The sequence below is a fragment of the Balaenoptera musculus genome, chromosome 7 (assembly GCF_009873245.2).
Source record: "Balaenoptera musculus isolate JJ_BM4_2016_0621 chromosome 7, mBalMus1.pri.v3, whole genome shotgun sequence".
NCBI lineage: Eukaryota > Metazoa > Chordata > Mammalia > Artiodactyla > Balaenopteridae > Balaenoptera > Balaenoptera musculus.
In genome coordinates, this window is record NC_045791.1 from 24,855,570 (window position 1) to 24,875,968 (window position 20,399).

Consider the following 20,399-nt stretch of genomic DNA (forward strand, 5'->3'; position numbering starts at 1 on the left):
TGTGTGTGTGTGTGTGTGTGTACATATAAAGAATTTTTGTGGAAGAATAATTTAAATCATTGGTCAACAACACTGTGGCCTTGTTTCTTCAATTGTCTATGTAGATCAATCTATCCTTTATAAGCAGAGATAAGATTTTACCTTATTGTGACAAATACACAAGGTCCTTGCACTTTAGAACACTATAGTAGAACACAGAAAATAATCGTAGAATAATACCAAAAATAATAATACCCCAAGAATCAATAACAGTGAAGTTATTATTGCTAATAGCACTAAGTCACTGATCTGGATAATCTTTTAAGTTTGTTTGCTAAGGTTAAAAAAAGAAAAAGAAAAGAAAAACTCTCCTAGAGATGTGAAATTTGAATGTGCTTCTGGTGTTAATGGAGCAGTCTTTTCTAAGCTTTAACAGGTCATAATTAATCAACCCCAATCAATACAAGCATCCTAGCTATAGTACCACTGTACTTACCCATGATGGTTAGGGCTGTAGCTTTTGTTAATTCTTCTTTCATTGACTCTATTACTTCTAAATTACCGCCATCCAGGTTGCATCTGTTTATGGTTCCATTTCCTGAACTGATCCAATAAAGTTTGTTTTCCATGTAGTCTATTGATAGTCCTGTAATTAAATTATACAATTTAAACATAACGGTAGCCACTTAAATTGTAATCTTCACCTAGCACTGGGTTTGGGGGGAAAAATCAGTTTCAGGCTTAGATTTTTGTCTTTAAAAATAAGATCTGGCTAACAGGGAGATATACACACACTGTTTTAACTATTAGTCAAATAATATACTTCTAGAGACACAGTGGTTATGTCTGTTATCATAACAATTTTATGACATTAAGAGGAATGACTGTTCCATTTTACAGATAAGGAAAATAATACCTAGACTAGTTAAGAAATCTATTTGAGGCCATAGCTAGTAAGTGGACATTCCGGAAATTTTAAGAAAGTTTCTGTTTCTAGACTGAGTGTCTGCCCTCTTCATTACGCTGCTTTGCCTCAGAAAGTTTTAATGTGTAATACTCATTTGGGATACTTATTAATGATATTTATAATTTCTCCTTTACTTTTAGTAAAAGTTACTTTAGAAAGTTATAGATTTAAATTGGTGTTTTCAGTAGTTTTCAAGTAAATCCAAAGGTAGGAGAATTTCAACAATTAGTAATTTCACTGAAGCATGGCAGTGAATTGGGCTCATATAGGAGATGCCATTGAGAAACAAACCATACAGCAAGTAAGTGAACCAAGCCAATGGCTTAAGACCATTGTACTACTACATGGCACAGTGTGTCACTGTAAGTTAGCTTTTTGTAGTTTATGAACAATTACATACATTATAGGGGTGTTCATAGTTTTCAAAGGTATCAGGACATGTAAATTTTGATGCCAAGGGTATACATCTAATTAATTACAGGCATTCTCAGTAGGCTTATGATCTACATTATAACAGTAACACTGTGGCTCCATGTTGGTCTTCTGTGACCCACAACTACTTATGAAAAAGCACATGTGGGCGCATCCTCAGGCATACAATAAATAAACTGTTTCTGGGATCTCCTTCACAGAATGTAGTGAACAAACTACAAAAAAGTCCCTTCCCTATTAAAAAAAAAAAAAAATCTAGGATGAAGAAAAAGAAAGAAAGAGGAAAGGAAGACAAGAAGGAAGAAAGAAGGAAGACAGTTGGAGAGAATCATACGAGTTCAAGTACATTGAGAAAGTGATACCATATCCAAAATATTCTCAACTACAGTTAGTCCCAATCCAGAGAGTGGACCAGTTTTCAGCAAGTAGCAATAATAAAATAAGCCTATACAATATACCAGCTATTTACTGACTTATTGGTATGTTTTCTTAACAAAAGTCTGGGAGGTTCACCAGAAAAATCACAATGCATAAAATTAGACACTGCAGGGATAAAATTTTCAGATTTTTTTTTTTTGATAACCACTGTGGGTAATTGGCTTTAATTACTATGAAAAAAATAATCAAATAAAAACTGTCACAGCCATATTCTATGATATAATATTTTCATGGTAAAAATCATTCATCATTCAATTTTTTTATGAGAGAAAGTTTGGTTATTCTACAGGTACTTCCTAAGCCACCTCCATCTATCTTTTCTGGTATTAATAAATCCTGGTTTAGACAGCTTAATTTTCAGATGTGGTCTATTTTACCTTCTACTTAGTTGACCATCTAAAGCACATAATTCCATCTTTAAACAGCAATGAAGCATATCTTTACTATAGATTTATGGTACAAAATATAACCCCAAACTTTCTACTGCCAAATTTTCAGCAAGTATCAAATTAATGAATACATTTATGAAAAATTCCCTTTAAGAAAAGTTACCTATCTCCCTGTGTATTCCAAACGTTACCTCTCAATCAAGCCAAACCATCAGAGTGTTATCTGCATTTTTAGATTGCTAAGTTTTTGTCCCTCTCTGAATCTCTTGCTGAATTGAACTTTGGCATTGTGCCCTTGGTTTAAATGAAAGATGGTATAAGAAGTAGCCATAGGAGACCCACTGTAATACTTGCCAGGATATAGTATCTGAAATAATATATCACAGTGTGACCTCTTTATATAAGGACCCATGGGAGAAATCTCTTTCAGGACTCAGTGCCAGAAAAAGCTTTATGCGGAAAATATAAAATTGTAACTGATCATATTTCTGTCTTTGCTTTGGCTGCAAAGAAACTGAAGAGTCAGATTTGTGACCCATCTCTGGCAATTGTAAAGGAATTGCATTTATACCACAAACTTCACTTCTGGCTTCCACAGGCTAATCGATTATTTTCCTTCACCTTGATTTTTAAAATCAATATTCTTATCTGTTCCATCTTAGGGAATGTGTTTGTATAAGTTTCTTCAACTCCTTTTTGCAAGCAGAGGGTACATACTGAATACGCTCAACTCCAGATTAACCCACAATATCAGAATTTTCTCATCTACCTAAAACTCTGCAGTTTCTAGACCCGAACTTAGGTTTTGTAAAGCAGTTATAAAGAGCAGAGAAGTTGCAGAGTTTGGGTCAGAGTTCCCCAGTTTTTACTACTGAACATCTTTGTTCCTGGACTGTGCGTGCCGAGAGGAAAGAAGCTGTTGTCACTGTGAGCTTTTCACCTTCAGCGCTGAGCATGATGCCTAGAGCAGAGAAGAAAATTTATAAACACTGAATGAAGGCGTGGGTTATTTAATTAACTCCACTAGGAAAATCATAAGTTGTCTTCAAGGAGTTCTGCCTAGTAAAGTTGAATTATCCCCACGACAGATTTTTTCTAATATACGACTTATGTCCATGTATTATGAAAATAGGTAGGAAAGGCAATGATTCAATAGAGCTACTTGGTATGGCTTATATTTTTTTACATCAATGTTAATACAAAATAGTTTAGGATTAATAGTTTTAAGGTTTACAGGAAAAAAAAATTAAAGTTCCTATTTTAATCTATATATATGTATGTGATATGTCACCTAGCCACCTACATATACCTTCTCTCCTGTCAGATATATTAGCTTAACCCCAGAATGCCCTTGAGCATGTTTATTTCCAGGTGTTTACAAGAGAATTGAAATATTTTAAAAATCCTATTATGAATTCAAGAAACTGATGATATACGTTTTAAATTCATAGATGAGCATGTTTAGAAGTACATATTTATAAACTTCATTAATATAAATGTTTTTACATAAGATTTTTAAACTTTGTTATTACGTTTAGGTCTTAATAACATTGAAGAATTAATTGGTATCCATCTATTGGAATAATTTCTGAGTCAGATCTCTGTTGTGCTATTTCAAAAGATAAATCATTAAGCAGTAAACTAATAGTGGTTTTGATGCAATTGAAGCTCCTCAGTGATTTTAGCACACTAAGTCAAGAGCCATGAGAAAACAGATCAAATATAAGCATGTCTATAAAACTGTCCTGGAACCTGTGCAGAGAAATATAATTACGTCTGTACTAGAAGATCCTCAGAATGGGTAACAAAGATTAAAAAATCTTCAAAAGCGCTGTAAGGTCTGTCTGAAGAATATGCCATTAGTAATATAGAGTCATTTCTGCCAGACATATTTATTTTTAAAATCATCTGGATCTGGTAATCAAAAGAGAAAATCAAGATTAAATAATATAATAGGTATATCAATGGAAGGAAAGTCATCACCTAAACTGAAAAACCTTCATGAAAAGAAAAACCTACCTTTTTACCTATCTTTTCTATTATAAAAATGCAGAGGTAATCCATCTGCTTTGATTCTAACATTCGTTATTTTAAACCAAAGATTTCACTTAATATTTTATTTGAACATTTTGATTTAAACCAGCTTATTTTTTAATTTAGACAATGTAACTTGTGAAACTTATGTAACTTCTCTCATAGTAGGAACATTCCATACACTGATATAAGACACAACTACACATTTTTAAAAAATATAATCTAACTATATTTTCCAAATATCACTAAAAAATTTAAGTCCATTAAGTTTTAAGTGTTGTTACAATTGAGACTGGAAAGTTCATTTTTATGTGTCTCATTTCTTTTCTTTTTTATATCACTCAAAATAAAATCAATATACCATGCAATGTGGAATTAAAACAAAAATGCAAATATATAGAAAAAATTTTTTAAATTGAGGCTTTCTAGGGATAGTAACTATCTAATTTTTTCCATCACTTGTCAGATTTAATTTCAAAATTTTCATCCCTAGCAGTGCATTATAACTATCTGGAAAGCTATTAAAAATACCGATCCCAATCACAGAAATTCTAATTTAATTGGTTTATGTTGGTCCCAGGTATCAGTATTTTTAAGAAATCTCTCCAGGTCATTTTGGAATACAAAATTTAAGAAATTTCTTTTAAACACTGCATATTTTTATAATCTTTTAAATTTGAATTTTTAAAAAGTTCAATGAGGCCTTTTAAATTTTGCTGGAAAGTGGGTCATGATGAGATCTTTGGAGACAGAGGAATACTAAAGATGTAGATAGGGAAAAAAACATACTATGGATATTTAAATGTAGATGATTAACTTCAAGGCCTCTAGACACGTATAAATAACATTGAAATCTTCTAAATATTTTCTTTGTAGTGTTATCTTCAGACAATAGAACACAACTTCTGCTTCTGGAATTGTGAAAGTTGTAGAAACTGGCTATTGAAAACACAAAAAACGGGAAAATATTGTAAAGTTGTATGGCCTACTATACTTGTAGAATAATTATATTGTTCTGGGTATTCCAAAATGGAGATCTTTTCAGAGTACACCAAAACAGCCATGATTATTCCTGGAGCAGCACTTTCTCTGAAACATTGAACTTTTAGCTTCAAAGGACCATTGTTATTCCATGGAGAAGTAGAATAGGATTAATTGCCTACTCACAATTAGGCTATCTCAAGAAATGTTTTATCCCTTCTGAGAATACTTAGATTTTGTAAGTTAAAGAATGAATATCCTGACTGGTGTGAAGTGATACCTCATTGCAGTTTTGATTTGCATTTCTCTAATAATTAGTGATGTTGAGCATCTTTTCATGTGCCTCTTGGACATCTGTATGTCTTCTTTGGTGATATGTCTATTTAGGTCTTCCGCCAATTTTTTAATTGAATTGCTTGTTTTTTTGATATTGTACTCCATGAGCTGTTTGTATATTTTGGAGATTCATCCTTTGTCTGTCGTTTCATTTGCAAATATTTTCTACCATTCTGAGGGTTGTCTTTTCGTCTTGTTTATGGTTTAGGGGGTTGGGGAAGGGGAAGCTGCAGCGAAGTGAGAGTAGCATCAACATATATACACTACCAAATGTAAAATAGATAGCTAGTGGGAAGCAGCAGCATAGCACAGGGAGATCAGCTCAGTGTTTTGCGATGACCTAGAGGGGTGGGATAGGGAGGATTGGAGGGAGGCTCAAGAGGGAGGGGATATGGGGATATATGTATATGTATAGCTGATTCACTTTGTTGTACAACAGAAACTAACACAGTATTGTGAAGCAATTATATTCCAATAAAGATCTATTAAAAAAAAAGAATAAATATCCTGAAGAAGCCCAAATTACTGTTTGTGTCCCTGGATTCTCTCTGAAGTGAACACAAATATTAACTGAGCGTCTAAGCGTCTCTGGGTTGATCTGACAGAAGGCTAGGTAGCCTTTAGTGGCTACACACTCACTTCACCATTGTGAGGTTGTAATAATAAGAATAATTGCCTCATATCCTAGTGTCTGGCACATAGATGTACTTAATAAATTCTACCTATTTATTGGTAGTATAGGTTTTTGTATTTCCCTTTCAAGTTAAAATCCTATTTTTAAAATTTACAACCATCTCTCTGGTAATCCCTACAACTGATAATTTTGAGATAATTTAATAATGAGAAATACTCAGATTGTGCACTTAATTTTTAATACAGTATTTTCTCAATTATACAGATACATCAAAATTAGATATGTTTGTTCTATGAAAGCCAATCAGAAATATGCTTCAGCCTGGGACAAAGTATTTGCAATCCATATATCCATCAAAAGACTAGGATCTTGAAAAGAACTCTCAAAACTCAATAGTTTAAAAAAAATCGAATTATAAAACGGGGAAAATAAATGAACAGAAATCTCACAGAAGATATACATATGGCAAGTAAGTACATGAAAAAGATCTTCAACGTCACAGGAAAATGCAAACTAAAATGACAGTGAGTATCACTACACACTTATAAGAATGACTACAATAAAGCTAGTGACAAAAATAAATGCTGGCAAAGATGCAGGAAAAAACTATATCACTGACACATTGCTGGTTGGAATATAAAATGGTACTGGAATGGTTCTGGAAAAGAACTGGGCAGTTTCTTATGAAACTAAGCATATTATTACCATAGGTCCCACTAATTGCACTCCTGGGAATTTATCCCAGAGAAATGAAAATGGATGTTCACACAAAAACTTGTACATGAATGTTTATAACAGCTTTATTTGTAGTAGTCATGAAACGGAGCAGGACCCTATGGGCCTCCTGGGCACAAAAGCCTTTCTGTGTCCCCTTCCCTGAGTTCCAAAGGGCAGGTTCAAACAGCTGCTAATCAGGGAAGGGAGGGGATGTGGAGATAAGGAAGCAGTCAAGAGACAATAGTGCAGTCTTGGGGCAGCGTCCTGGTTCCCCCTCAAGGGACACACATAACATTATCTTTGAGCTCTTCTGCAGAACTAAAGCCCCCACCAAATGGAAGACGTTACCTGCTTGACGAAGCACTCTTCATTCCAGAGGTCTGAACTGAAGGAATGCGGGCCCTGCACTTACCATACCCTGATCTTAATCAGCAACCCTGCCCCAGGACTATAAGACTCCTCACACCGCCCTCCCCCCCCCCCCCCCCACAAGGTGGAGACACAGTTTTGAGGGCATTAGCCTGCTGTGGGCCCCCTTTGCCTGGCAAAGTTATAAAGCTATTCTTTTCTACTTCACCCAAAACTCTGTCTCCGAGATTTAATTCAGTGTCGGCATATGGAGGCCAGATTTGGCTTCAGTCAAAAAATGGAATCATCCCATTTCCTTCAACAGGAGAATGTTTAGGTAAACTGTGGTATGTACATACCATGGCATACTACTCAGCGTTAAAAAGGAAAGAAAACAACAACAACAAACTACTGATACATGCAACAATTTTGATGACTCTACAAGGATAAATGCTGAGTGGAAAAAAGTCAACCCAAAAGCTTACATACTGTATGATTCCACTTATATAACATTTTAAAATGACAAAATTTTAGAAATGGAAGATAGTGTGGGGAGGAAAAAAAGTGGGAGGAGGGGGTAGGTGTGGTTATAAAAGGGCATCAGGAAGGATTGTTGTGATATTGGGATTATTCATTATCTTATTTTGCTTTTTTTTTTTCCATCCACTTATCCACAGAACTCGGTTCAGTTTATTCAGTATTTTGACTCTGATATTGGATACAGCAACCTATACATGTTATAAAATTGTACAGATCTAAATATACAAACACACAAATGAATACTAATAATACATAATCTGAATAAGATTGGTGGATTGTATTAAGGTCAATATCTGAGTTGTAATATTTTACTGTAGTTTTACATAATATTCCAATTGGGGAAAATTAGATAAAGTATACATGGAACCCCTCTGCATTATTTTTTATAACTGCATGTGAATCTAAAATTACCTCAATAAAAATTTCAATTAAAAAATATTATTCAACAAAAAGTTGAGTATGTAGGGCATCAGAATATGCCACTCCAAAATAGACCTCTTTGGTTTAAAGATTATTTTGTCCTGAAGATAATTAAGAAACAACAGACACCAAAAATCAAAGCTCTCTACCCTCCCTTTTTGCTGAAAGCGGGCTTAGCCTCTTAATCACCAGAGACAGGTCTGGATTTACCAGCCCAGAGACAGCAATGAGAGGAATCTACGTAACAAAAGTTACCTAAATGACCCTTATCTTTCCTTAGTTTTCCTCATGTATTTACCTTCTCATAGTACACCTTCCTTGAAAGTCTAAAACCTTTTTCCTTTATCTTTTTATTTCTCCACAAACTTATTGTTCTTTGGTAAGATGCTATATAAGCACAAGTTCTAACCACTCCTTTGAGTTACTCTTCAATGAGTTTCTCTCACATGTATGTGTGCTATGCCAGTTAATAAACTCTGTTTTTCTCTTTTTAATTTGTCTTTTGTCAGTTTAATTTCCGGGGCCCTAGCCAGAGAACCTAGGATAGAGGAAATAATTTTTTGGTTTTTTTCTTCTACTGCAAGTATCTATATCGCCCTTATCTTAACTTGATCTAAAGTATTCCTTGAAATAATCCTCTCAATTCACTCCATTTTAAGAAGTCACTGATGGGGCTTCCCTGGTGGTGCAGTGGTTAAGAATCTGCCTGCCAATGCAGGGGACACGGGTTCGAGCCCTGGTCCAGGAAGATCCCACATGCCGCAGAGCAACTAAGCCCATGCACCACAACTATTGAGCCTGTGCTCTAGAGCCTGCGAGTCACAACTACAGGGCCCACGCACCACAACTACCAAAGCCTGCGTGCCTAGAGCCTGTGCTCCGCAACAAGAGAAGCCACCACAATGAGAAGCGCCCGCACCACAAAAAAGAATAGCCCCCACTCGCCGCAACTAGAGAAAACCTGTGCTCAGCAACGAAGACCCAACACAGCCAAAGATTAATAAATAAATGAATTTAAAAAAAAAGTCACTGATGACACACAGTTACAGACCTAAGTTAATTAGTTCCTTATTGCTTATTGTATCAAGTTAGGATTTCAGCATCTCCTCCATTCTCCCTCACATAAATCATTTCACTTGGGACAATTTATCTTATATTTCAAGCTCTTAATGTCCCAAGCTCTTACTTGGGACAATTTATCTTATAGTTCAAGCTCTTAAAATTATGTGCCTTGTGAAAATAACATGTAAAATTAGAGGAAAACCAGAGTCAGTGACAGTTTATTGCTTAAGAAGTATTTTGTTCTAAAAGATCATTTTTATAATTTCCCTAAGCTATATTTATAGCTTGATAGGTAAAATAGAGCAAACTATTTTTAAAAGCACTGAATTGTGTCATTTGAATATTTTAAAATTATAGTTCCTGTCAATATTATCCTAAATATTCCCTTGTATTAGATATTTTTTCCCCAGACACACAGAATAATTCAGTTTTTTAGATATATCATGATTTTGTGCCTTTTAAGCCTGTTTTTTTTTCCTACTAAGAATAAGGAAAGCCCCTTCTTCCATCATACCTTAAAAACAAAAGCATATGTTTCCTTCAAGGTCCAGTTGAAGTTACAAAATATCACTGATTTGGTTACAATTCATTCCTCTATTTTTCTTTCTCACCAAGAATTAGTTGTTCAATTTTTATAGTGTCTACTTACATTATCTTTATGGTGTCTAGAAACAGTACTCACAAACAATATTGGTTTTTGTTGTTGTGTAACTCTACTAAAGGTCTCATCAAATGGTTTATATTTCTGTCTTTTTCCTTTACTGGATTATGACTTTGATAATGTGTCCCAGGTTTTATTTTCAGACTCTGGAACCTAGTATACACTTCATAACCTTTTTTTTTAATAACTTTTTTTTTTACACTTCATAACATTTGAATGAGTAAATGATCAGATTAAAAAATGTAACAAATTTAAATTATTTGTGTGTATATGAATGTGTAATTTTAATATCAGTTTGTTAATTCCTCCATTCTTTTTGGTAACCTATTATTATCATTTCTTTTGGGGTACATAGCTCTATATGTTGATTAAGCTTCATACATAATAAATGTAACTGTGCTGAGTAATAAGTATATATATAACTGCATTACATCCAGCAACGTAACATATCCAGAAATTTGTTTTAACCTTACTTTTAAAAATTGAGGTCCTTGGGACTTCCCTGGTGGCGCAGTGGTTAAGAATCCACCTGCCAATGCAGGGGACATGGGTTTGAGCCCTGGTCCGGGAAGATCCCACATGCCACGGAGCAACTAAGCCCGTGTGCCACAACTACTGAGCCTGTGCCCTAGAGCCCGCGAGCCACAACTACTGTGCCCACGTGCTGCAACTACTGAAGCCCATGCACCTAGAGCCTGTGCTCCGCAACAAGAGAAGCCACCACAATGAGAAGCCCTCACACCACAACGAAGAGTAGCCCCGGCTCGCTGCAACTAGAGAAAGCCCGCATGCAGCAACGAAGACCCAATGCAGCCAAAATAAATAAATAAATTTACAAAATAAAAAAATAATTATTAAAAAAAAAAGAAATGAGAAATTGTCATAAATTTAAAAAAAAAATTGAGGTCCTTGAGTTCTTTTGATATGGTAAACAGTGTTTATGAATATTATCCATGAATAGATTTAAAAATCCACATATGAGGGTTAGAATGATTAAACAATAAAAAAATGTTTGGTAGGTTTCAAGAAGGTGTACTTGAAGGTTGAGTAAACAAATGACTTTTGGTTGAGATTACATTTATTTATTTTTGGCTGAGTTGGGTCTTTGTTGCTATGTGCAGGCTTTCTCTAGTTGCTGTGAGCAGGGGCTACTCTTCCTTGTGGTGCGCAGGCTTCTCATTGCGGTGGCTTCTCTTGTTGCGGAGCACGGGCTCTAGGCGCGTGGGCTTCAGTAGTTGTGGCTCGCGGGCTCTAGAGCACAGGCTCAGTAGTTGTGGCACACGGGCTTAGTCGCTCCGCGGCATGTGGGATCTTCCTAGACCAGGGCTCGAACCCATGTCCCCTGCCTTGGCAAGCAGATTCTTAACCATTGTGCCACCAGGGAAGCCCTGGGATTACATTTAAAATGAACAGAAAACATCAAGAAAATAAAATATATAGTTATACTAGATTCTTAAGAATAAGCCATGAAGGGTAATGCTGATTGACAAGCCAATATGCTTTATATGAGGCTTGAGGGATAAAATTCATAATATATAAACATTTTAAACACCGAAATGGCTTTAAGTAGTAAATTAAAGTCCCGTTTTGTAAACTGCTCTAAGCATTTAATGTATCCAAGACTGAGCAATAAATCTTAATTGAAAATATTTAGTTCAACAATGTATAATGGGAATGTTGATTTGGATTTAACAGAAACAAAGTTATTCAGCCCAAACTGCCTGAAGGCTGCAATTACTTGGTCTTCAGTGATACACACTCATAAAATGCCAAGTTGGGTGTTTTGATAAGATCACTATGCACTTCTCTTTCAAGTATGTCATGCATATGGATTTAACAGAAAACAAGTAAGGGAAATCCAGTGAATTAAAATATGAAAACAACTCCACACACTAGAAGGCCTAGTATATCAGTGACATTACTGTTTAAAACATGCATTTAAAGATTCAGAAATAACTAATTGTGAGGCACCATTGACACAGAGGTGAGACTGGTTCTTGGATACCCCTGGCTGCTTAGAAAAGCTGACTGCAGTGTCCTACTTTGTCCCGCATCTCTCGTGAGTACATAAGCTCTAGATTTTTCTTTCCCACCTTCCATGCTTGAAAGAGTACCAGTTTTATTCCCTGATCTTTGCTTGAGGTCAGGTAATTACTATATGAAATGAGCCTCTCTGGGCATAGCATAATGGTTAAGATTTAATATGACTTTGGAAGCAGATAAACTTGGTTTTGAATCCCAACTCTGCCATTCATCACAGGCAACTCATTTCTTTCAACAAGCCTCGGTTTCTGAATCTATAAACGAAGAGTAAGAAAGTCTTCCAGAAATGATTACCATGAGATGATTAATGAAAAGCATTTTGCAAGTGCTTAATATATTCTAAATCCGTAACAAGTAGTCACTATAATTATGTTATTTTTGTTGCCAAAGTGACATCCTCATCATATATCCCAGGCTAAGTGCATACAACCACAAAGGTGTAACTTTATAGTGAGAATACAGGTTTCATAAAGGGTGATAGAAAATGATTGTTTTCAGTTGACACTTCCCAGCCTTACGAGACAGAATATTGTTTTTTCTCCTTACATCTTGTATATTTTTTCCATGCATTTTTCTATATATTTTTTCCAAAAATACTTTAAAATCTGACCGTCAATATGCAAAAGGAGAAAAATCAACTGAACAGTAGCTCCTGCTTTCCTAATCACCTAATTTTCTTCATGGAAATGGTTCAGGGAATGCAGTGGGCAGGAGTTTAAGCCAGAGATCTCTCAGACAGATTCATCATGAGAAAGTAATTACAATAACTTCCTGCAGTGCAAAATATCAGTGAAATTCAATGAGTAAATAACACAGTAACAAATATCCCTATGTATATTAGTATTTCATAGGTATGACAGTCATTGTATACCAACAAAAACAGGTTTGTACTTATTTTTTCACACATTCATATGTTCATTTATAGCACTGAAAAATTCCATTTTACAAATCATCTCAGGGGAATAGTTCTAAAAGAAACTTATAAAGTGGGATTACAGTGGCATGAATTCTTGAGAGTATTTCAAAAATTCTTCTACTCTCAAATGTTTCCTTACGAGACTTAACCTTGATACTACACTAAAAGGCAGTTTAAATTTGTGTATTAACCAAAAAAAATTTTTTTGGTCCACTTATCCACATCACAGCTCTAAATTGTCCATTAAGAGAGGGGAAAAAAAAAGAAACAGCCAAAATAGAACTTTTAGAAAAGAAAACACAATAATCTGAAATACTTCAGTATTTTGTGTAAATTAGTAAACAATATAAGTTACTGAATATATTTTAAGAAAGTGGTTCAAGCACACACAGTGAAAATGCTAACTTAAAAAAAAAGTTACTATGCAACATAGTTTTAATCTATTTTAATCAGTATCTACAACACTCTTGAAACCAGCATTGTCTTTACTGGTGCCATTCCTCACAAATAAATAATTTAAACTGACAATATAGATAAGACTTTCCTGCTATAAAGTTACTCACCAATAATATTTTTTATAGTTAATTTACAGATAAGAGTCTCTCTAGCCTATTGGGATAGATCAAAAATTGCAATTAACAGGGTTGCAGTGAATAAGGGTTACATTCAAAAGAACTTGTTTTTAAATTTATACTCTGTGCTAAAAAACAAACAAACAAAACCAAACTTGCCAATAAGTAGATAAATTGACCAATTGATTTCTGTTTGCTCTTTCTTTTTATGAGAAATATCTGAGGTGCTAATGAGAGCTGATGGGGTTCAGGACAGGCCACCCCAAAATGTGCTATGTTGGCATATTGATTTTTTTTTTTTCTTGTTGATAGTTGTTAATTTTATTTATTTTTTTAACTTTTTATTTTATATTGGAGTACAGTTGATTAACAATGTTGTGTTAGTTTCAGACGTACAACAAAGTGATTCAGTTATACATATACATATATCTATTCTTTTTCAAATTCTTTTCCCAATTAGGTTGTTACAGAATATTGAGCAGAGTTCCCTGTGCTATACAGTAGGTCCTTGTTGGTTATCCATTTTAAATATAGCAGTGTGTACATGTCAATCCCAAACTATCCGTCCCCCCAACCCTTCCCCCATATTGATTATATTGAATTAAAGTTACTTAAGAAACAGCTGGTGAAAGAAAAATACTCTGAGCCTCTTTTGTTTGCCTGAAAGCATGGACTAATTCCCTCATGTGAAGGTATACTCCTTATACCAGGAAGATAGAAGGCATCCTTATCACCAGAGATAGGGAATTCAAGGCCAAGAAAGCAGTATAAATAAGCTTTGTTACTTCATTATTTTGGAACTGCAAGCCCAAACCCCTTTGTTTTGTCAGATCTTCACAAATAATTGTTTCTTTGTCTAAAAGGTATAAATGCTGCCTGCTTTGGTCACTTCGTTGGGTCTCATTCTTACAGGGCTTCTATACTTACATAATTAATTTTTTTTCTCCTGTTAATCTGCCTTCTGTCAATTTAATTACAGGCATACCTCATTTTATTGCTCTTCACTTTATTGCACTCTGTGGATACTGTGTTTTTTTGCAAATTGAAGGTTTGAGTCTACCCTGCATCGAGCAGGTCTATCAGCACCATTTTTCCAACAGCATTTGCCTACTGCATGTCTCTGTGCCACAGTTTGGTAATTCTCACAATATTTCATAATTTTTTATTATTATATTTATTATGGTGATCTGTGATCAGTGGTCTTTGCCATTACCACGATGACTCACTGAAGGCTCAGATGATGGACAGCACTTTTTATCAATAAAGTATTTTTTAATTAAGGTAAGTACATTTTTTTTTAAGACATAATGTTATCACACACTTAAAAGACCACAGTGTGGTGTAAACATAACTTTTATATGTACTGGGAAACCAAAAATTTCGTGTGACTCGCTTTATTATGATATTTGCTTTATTTCAGTGGTCTGGAACTAAATCTGCAATATCTCTGAGGTATGCCTGCATTAGACCAGCCAAAAGAACCTAGAAAGATAGAGGAAAAAATTTTCCTCTCCTATAGAGCCAAATGGCCACAGGGTTAGACAGGGAACATAGGAGAAACAGCAAGAGGAACACATTTACACATGGACAGCACAATCTGTCATTCAGCATCGCAGAGACCATCAGTCTTAGCACCTGGTTGACATGACTAGTAACCTGAAGTAGAAAGTTACTGGAAGGAACTTGTAAGCAATACTTATTTGTAAATCACATCAAGAACTTCTAGAACAAGATGAGGGCCCAGTTGTCTATTGGTCCTAAGGGGCTATGCTGGGAAGACCTGAGAGCAGAACCCGGTACTTCAAACTTGTTTGCCTCTAGCATCAGCGTCAAGACAATACAGATGTGCATAAAAATTTGCTCATCTCAGAGCCCCACTTGGTTACATATGTTCCTCTGCTAGATTTCTATGGATTCTGTTCTATGTTTATTCTTAACTGAATTCATTTATACGTACTCAATACTGCACACAATCAAATCATTCAAATTTCAGTCTATTGGACCCAATATACTTTCTACTACTACTCCTGATAGGTTCTATTCTTAAAGGCCAGATGTTCTGTTCTTAAGTTTTCCTCATTTAATCCTCATGAGAACTTTACAAAATAGGCATTTTGCCTTGATTTTACAGATGAGGAAAGCAAGTACCACCAAGCTAACAGTAATTTGCTCAAGGTCACTGAGATAAATTCACTTAATGGGATCTAAAATGATTTAGGTTCGTGTGCCCCTAAAGCAAAAGGATCATGTCAAATTTTTATCAACAGGCCGAATACAAAATCTGATACTGAATAAAAATTTGTTTATTGAATAAATGAATGTCTGACTCACAAGCCATACTCATTAATGCTGACTTAAGATATGGTTGGTAATAAGGTTCTGGGGTATTTCTGAGAAAATAGTCTATCTTGCACAAATTAAAATTTAACAGTATCATTCTGAATTTATTTTAAAATAATTTTCAAATATAACAATAACTGACATGAAGTAGGCAGTTAATATTTGTTACTGGATGTTTAATCATCATCCATACACAGTTAAAAATATCACTTGGTGTATAACACCTGAAGGGCCAACTACAAAGTGTAAATAGTAACACTAATTCTTTTTCTTACAAACTTTCTTTATATAAGCTTCATATATAGCTGTTCTTTAATTTATTTTGAGTAGGAAAATGGAAATTTAGTATTAAAGAAGATAAGGTTTTTCCCATTATAAAAACAAGCATATAAATGAACATTTTGGTGTAACCTATAGCTACCACATTACAACGTAAGGACTTTATTTGCTCATACTATTTCAGTCATACTCACTTTTCCGTATTAAATATTCTGAACAACTCTAGATAAGAACCAACTGAATTGCTTTAGTCCAAATTAAGTGCTTTGTATGGGTCCTAATCTTGCAGAGTCCCTTGTTTCTTCTGTTCTATCACCTTCTACACAGAAGTATTAGCATTTCAATTTACCTTTAATTTCTAACACTACCTTGAATTTCAATTGTGTATCAAATCTTAGAACACAGTCCAAAGAAAAGAGTTGTTAATAGTATCATTTTACATCACAAGGTTTATTCTATGGACCACATAAAAAGAATTATTTATTGCAAATCTTGTTGATATTATCCCTTATTGAATCATCACTATTAAAAATGAGATACTTCAAGAAAGTATACTTCCACAGTTCTAAAACTAAGAAAAAATTGCTGAAAAGCTTCATGGTATAGTGATTTTACCCCAAGATTTAAAAATACACAGTATTCAATTCAAAGCAAAATTATGACTTTCTTTTGTATATTCCATCACTGGCACATTTAATATAATATCAAAATTCAGGTTCATTATTGGATTTTTAAAAAGACGTACGTTGAGATGAAAAATTAAGGCAATACGATAATCTTGCCTCTCAAAGAAACAGAAGAGAACATGAGGAAAGAGTGATTACAGTTTGAAAAGAAGAGTACAATGTATAGATATCTATTTGAAAAGAATAGTATAATGTAACTTTATCTTCTAAAAGAATCTTTGTACTTTGATTTTCAAAGATCACTTATGGGAATGAGTCAAAGCTCTCTTTCAGCACCATGAAATTTTACCTGATGAGTTACAGTGGTTAACAAAGGTAGAATGACAAACTAAATAAATACCCTGCAGTGCAAGTGAAAATTGCTGAAAACTAAATATTAAATACTTAAACTCAAATCATTGTAACTATTAATAATGCCACAATGATGATGATCAGAGGAGGCTTCAGTACATCATACTGCCACCATAGCAACTGGTGTATCAGATATTCACCAGTGAGAATAAGATATTATATTTATTAATTACATTAAGTTTTAAGCAACTTCCATACTTACAATATTGTAAAAATTCTCTTATCAAAAAAACTTAACTTCTTTTCCAGAAAAAGAATGTTTCTTCCCTACCCTACATGGACCAAATGGATTCAATAAGATTGATACATTTCTGATTTAATTTATATTACTAATCTATAATATTTTCTTTCAGGCTCTAGGTCAAAGATCCATTGTACAAGCACAGATCTGTCATATTAAAAACTACAGTGATTAACTATAAAAAAAAAAAATACATAACTTACCAACCGGTTCCTTTTGATTCTGAAAGAGAATCTTGCTATTACTGCCATCCATATTTGCCATATTAATTGTGTTTCCATCTGTCCAGTAGAGTTTCCTTAATTCAAAAGAGATATGGTTTAAAAATATTAGATATAGACCTACTTGTTGACTAGAAGCATACATTGAAGAACAAAGTTAATATTAAAGTAAATTCTTGGCTCAGGATAATTTTTTTTCAGGAAGGCCCCCAGATTGTTGAGCCACTTGCCTGGGAAGAAAGTACCACTCTTGCTTTTTCCTGTCATTGAAGGACAATTATCTCACTTCCTTTCCCACACCTACATTCACAACTGAATATTTAACTATGACTACAGTAAATTATTTCCATTTAAAGTCATTCATCAAGATTGAATCCTCTTGGCTTGGAGAAATCAGGCACCAGAGAAGGGAACAAACTCATTTCAATCATTCCAGTTGAAAGCACTCAGGAGAAAGAAATTCTTTTAGCCCTACCCGAGTTCTCTACATGGCTACATGATGACTAGCCAGAAGATGGGAGAATCTGATCTACTTAGCAGTGACCATAATACTAACACACAGTAAATACGTTATTAACAACTGGTATTTGAAATGAAATTAACAGCTTCTCCTGGCATCTTTTTTTTTTTTACTCTGAACTGTCACTCTTTAGAAACATAAATTGATAAAATTTTACAATAATATATAAAAATCTGATTTCATGCAGAAAACAGAAATCTCTAACCAGGGATCTCGTACAATTTCCATATTCACATTTGCTTTTTTGACTGTTTAGCTCATATATATATATATATATATATGTATGAGTGTGTGTGTCTTCTGAATTCAACAAAGTTTTTACATAAAATCAGAGCAAAAGTGTGTAAAATTCTTGAAAAATTAAAAAAATAATCATACTTTACCCCCTGACTGGGTGAGCTGCTAGACACTGTGGCTTATCGATTCCGTGGATAATTGAGGTTTTCAAGGAGCCATCTAGTCTTGCCACGTTAATTTGCGTTTCATCAAATTCTGAGCTAATCCAGTATAAATTACGTGAGACCCAGTCCACGGCTAACCCTCTGATACTCTGAATATCTGTACAACAGGAAAGAGAAAATTAAAAATGAATGAAGTTTTTCATTCTTTTGGCTTTCTAAGTCAGTTATTTTCTGTCTCAGGGAAAATTTAATTTACACTATTAGTTAGCTAAAATTGTACAAGACTGTAATCTCATTCCCTTATCAGCCCTTCTTAAGGCATGAATAATCATTAATGTCTTACTGCTGAGCCATTTGAAAACCTGAAGTAGCAATTAGCATTGAAATTACACTAACAGTCAATGATTCACTAGTAAACACTTAGGAGCAAGACACAGGCAGCAGTCCTATGGGCCAAGGTGACTAAATTCAAATTAGAGTAATAGCTTCTCTAGTTGATGGCACATCTTTCTAGTTAGGAGAAAGTACTTGTGGGCCATCAACAAATGGGCCATTTTATGTTTTGAATGCCAATTTGTTACTGAAATGAAATAAAACAATTCAACTTTCCAAAAAGAATGACCAGAGTTGAACATTTTAAAAATGGATAATTGACAGAAATTGACTGAGATATAAGCAAAGAAACTAAAGCCCTTTTAACATTCCTCCAATGTGGATTCTACAGAAATTACTGAAATCTAATTATGTTTTGATTCATTACATCCAATATGAATATTTGGGCTGCTATTACTTGATGATTCAATTAGGCATCTTTTTTTTTTAAAATGAAAGCTTCTTCCTTCCTTCCTTCCTTCCTTCCTTCCTTCCTTCCTCCTTCCTTCCTTCCTTCCTTCCTCCCTCCCTCCCTCCCTCCCTCCCTCCCTCCCTCCCTCCCTTCCTCCCTTCCTTCCTTCCTTCCTTCCTTCCTTCCTTCCTTCCTTCCTTCCTTCCTTCCTTCCTTCCTGGCTGTGTTGGGTCTTCGTTTCTGTGCGAGGGCTTTCTCCAGTTGCGGCAAGTGGGGGCCACTCTTCACCACGGTGCGCGGGCCTCTCACTATCGCGGCCTCTCTTGTTGTGGAGCACAAGCTCCAGACGCGCAGGCTCAGTAGTTGAGGCTCACGGGCCTAGTTGCTCCGTGGCATGTGGGATCTTCCCAGACCAGGGCTCGAACCCGTGTCCCCTGCATTGGCAGGCAGATTCTCAACCACTGAGCCACCAGGGAAGCCCAGGCATCTTTTTTAAAAATGATGGAATTTAGGCTAAAATATAATTGCACATTTAAATTAAAGAAACAAATTAAAATGAAAGTGTTTAAAACAATGGATACTAGGAAATCTTTTTAACATATTAACAGGTAAAGCAGGCCAATTTAGTTCCCAGTCTGTGGCATTTGACTACTTTTACTTGGTTTCGCCTTTATTTCAAAAAGTTTTAACATTTTCTATCATGCTGTACCTTTTAGGGTTCTCCAGACCCCTGCTACTCAAATTTACAAGACACCTGGAGACTCTTAAAAGGAAGATTCTGATTCAGTAGGTCTGGGGAGGGTCCTAAGATTCTGCAAGTTATAACTAGCTCCCAAGTGCTGTAGTCACTACTCCAGAGCAGCAGTTCCAATCCAAATGCTGCTAGAAACCCAGAGCAGCTGCTACTTAGCTCATCTAATTGCTACATCTTCCCTTTTTATCATTTTCAAAAGATGCCACCAAGCTAGATTTTCAGAAAGTGAAAACTCTGGATTTGTAAAATCTGCTAACTAGTTCAATTTTTTTTTTTAATACATTTATTTATTTATGCTTGGCTGTGTTGGGTCTTCGTTGCTGTGCGCAGGCTTTCCCTAGTTGCAGCTAGAG

The 20,399-nt window shown here is 34.9% G+C and overlaps 1 protein-coding gene across 1 annotated transcript in view; it reads right to left on the bottom strand.

The window, feature by feature from the left end:
• The window catches only part of LRP1B (LDL receptor related protein 1B), a 1,897,582-nt gene that overhangs the window by 590,526 nt on the left and 1,286,657 nt on the right, over nucleotides 1–20,399 (bottom strand). Inside the window, exons 30-32 of the mRNA XM_036857483.1 lie at nucleotides 18,491–18,665; nucleotides 17,570–17,664; nucleotides 476–625 (exon numbers count right to left, since the gene is read on the bottom strand). Coding sequence (XP_036713378.1) covers nucleotides 476–625; nucleotides 17,570–17,664; nucleotides 18,491–18,665 — 420 coding nt within the window. The remainder of the gene's footprint in view (nucleotides 1–475; nucleotides 626–17,569; nucleotides 17,665–18,490; nucleotides 18,666–20,399) is intronic.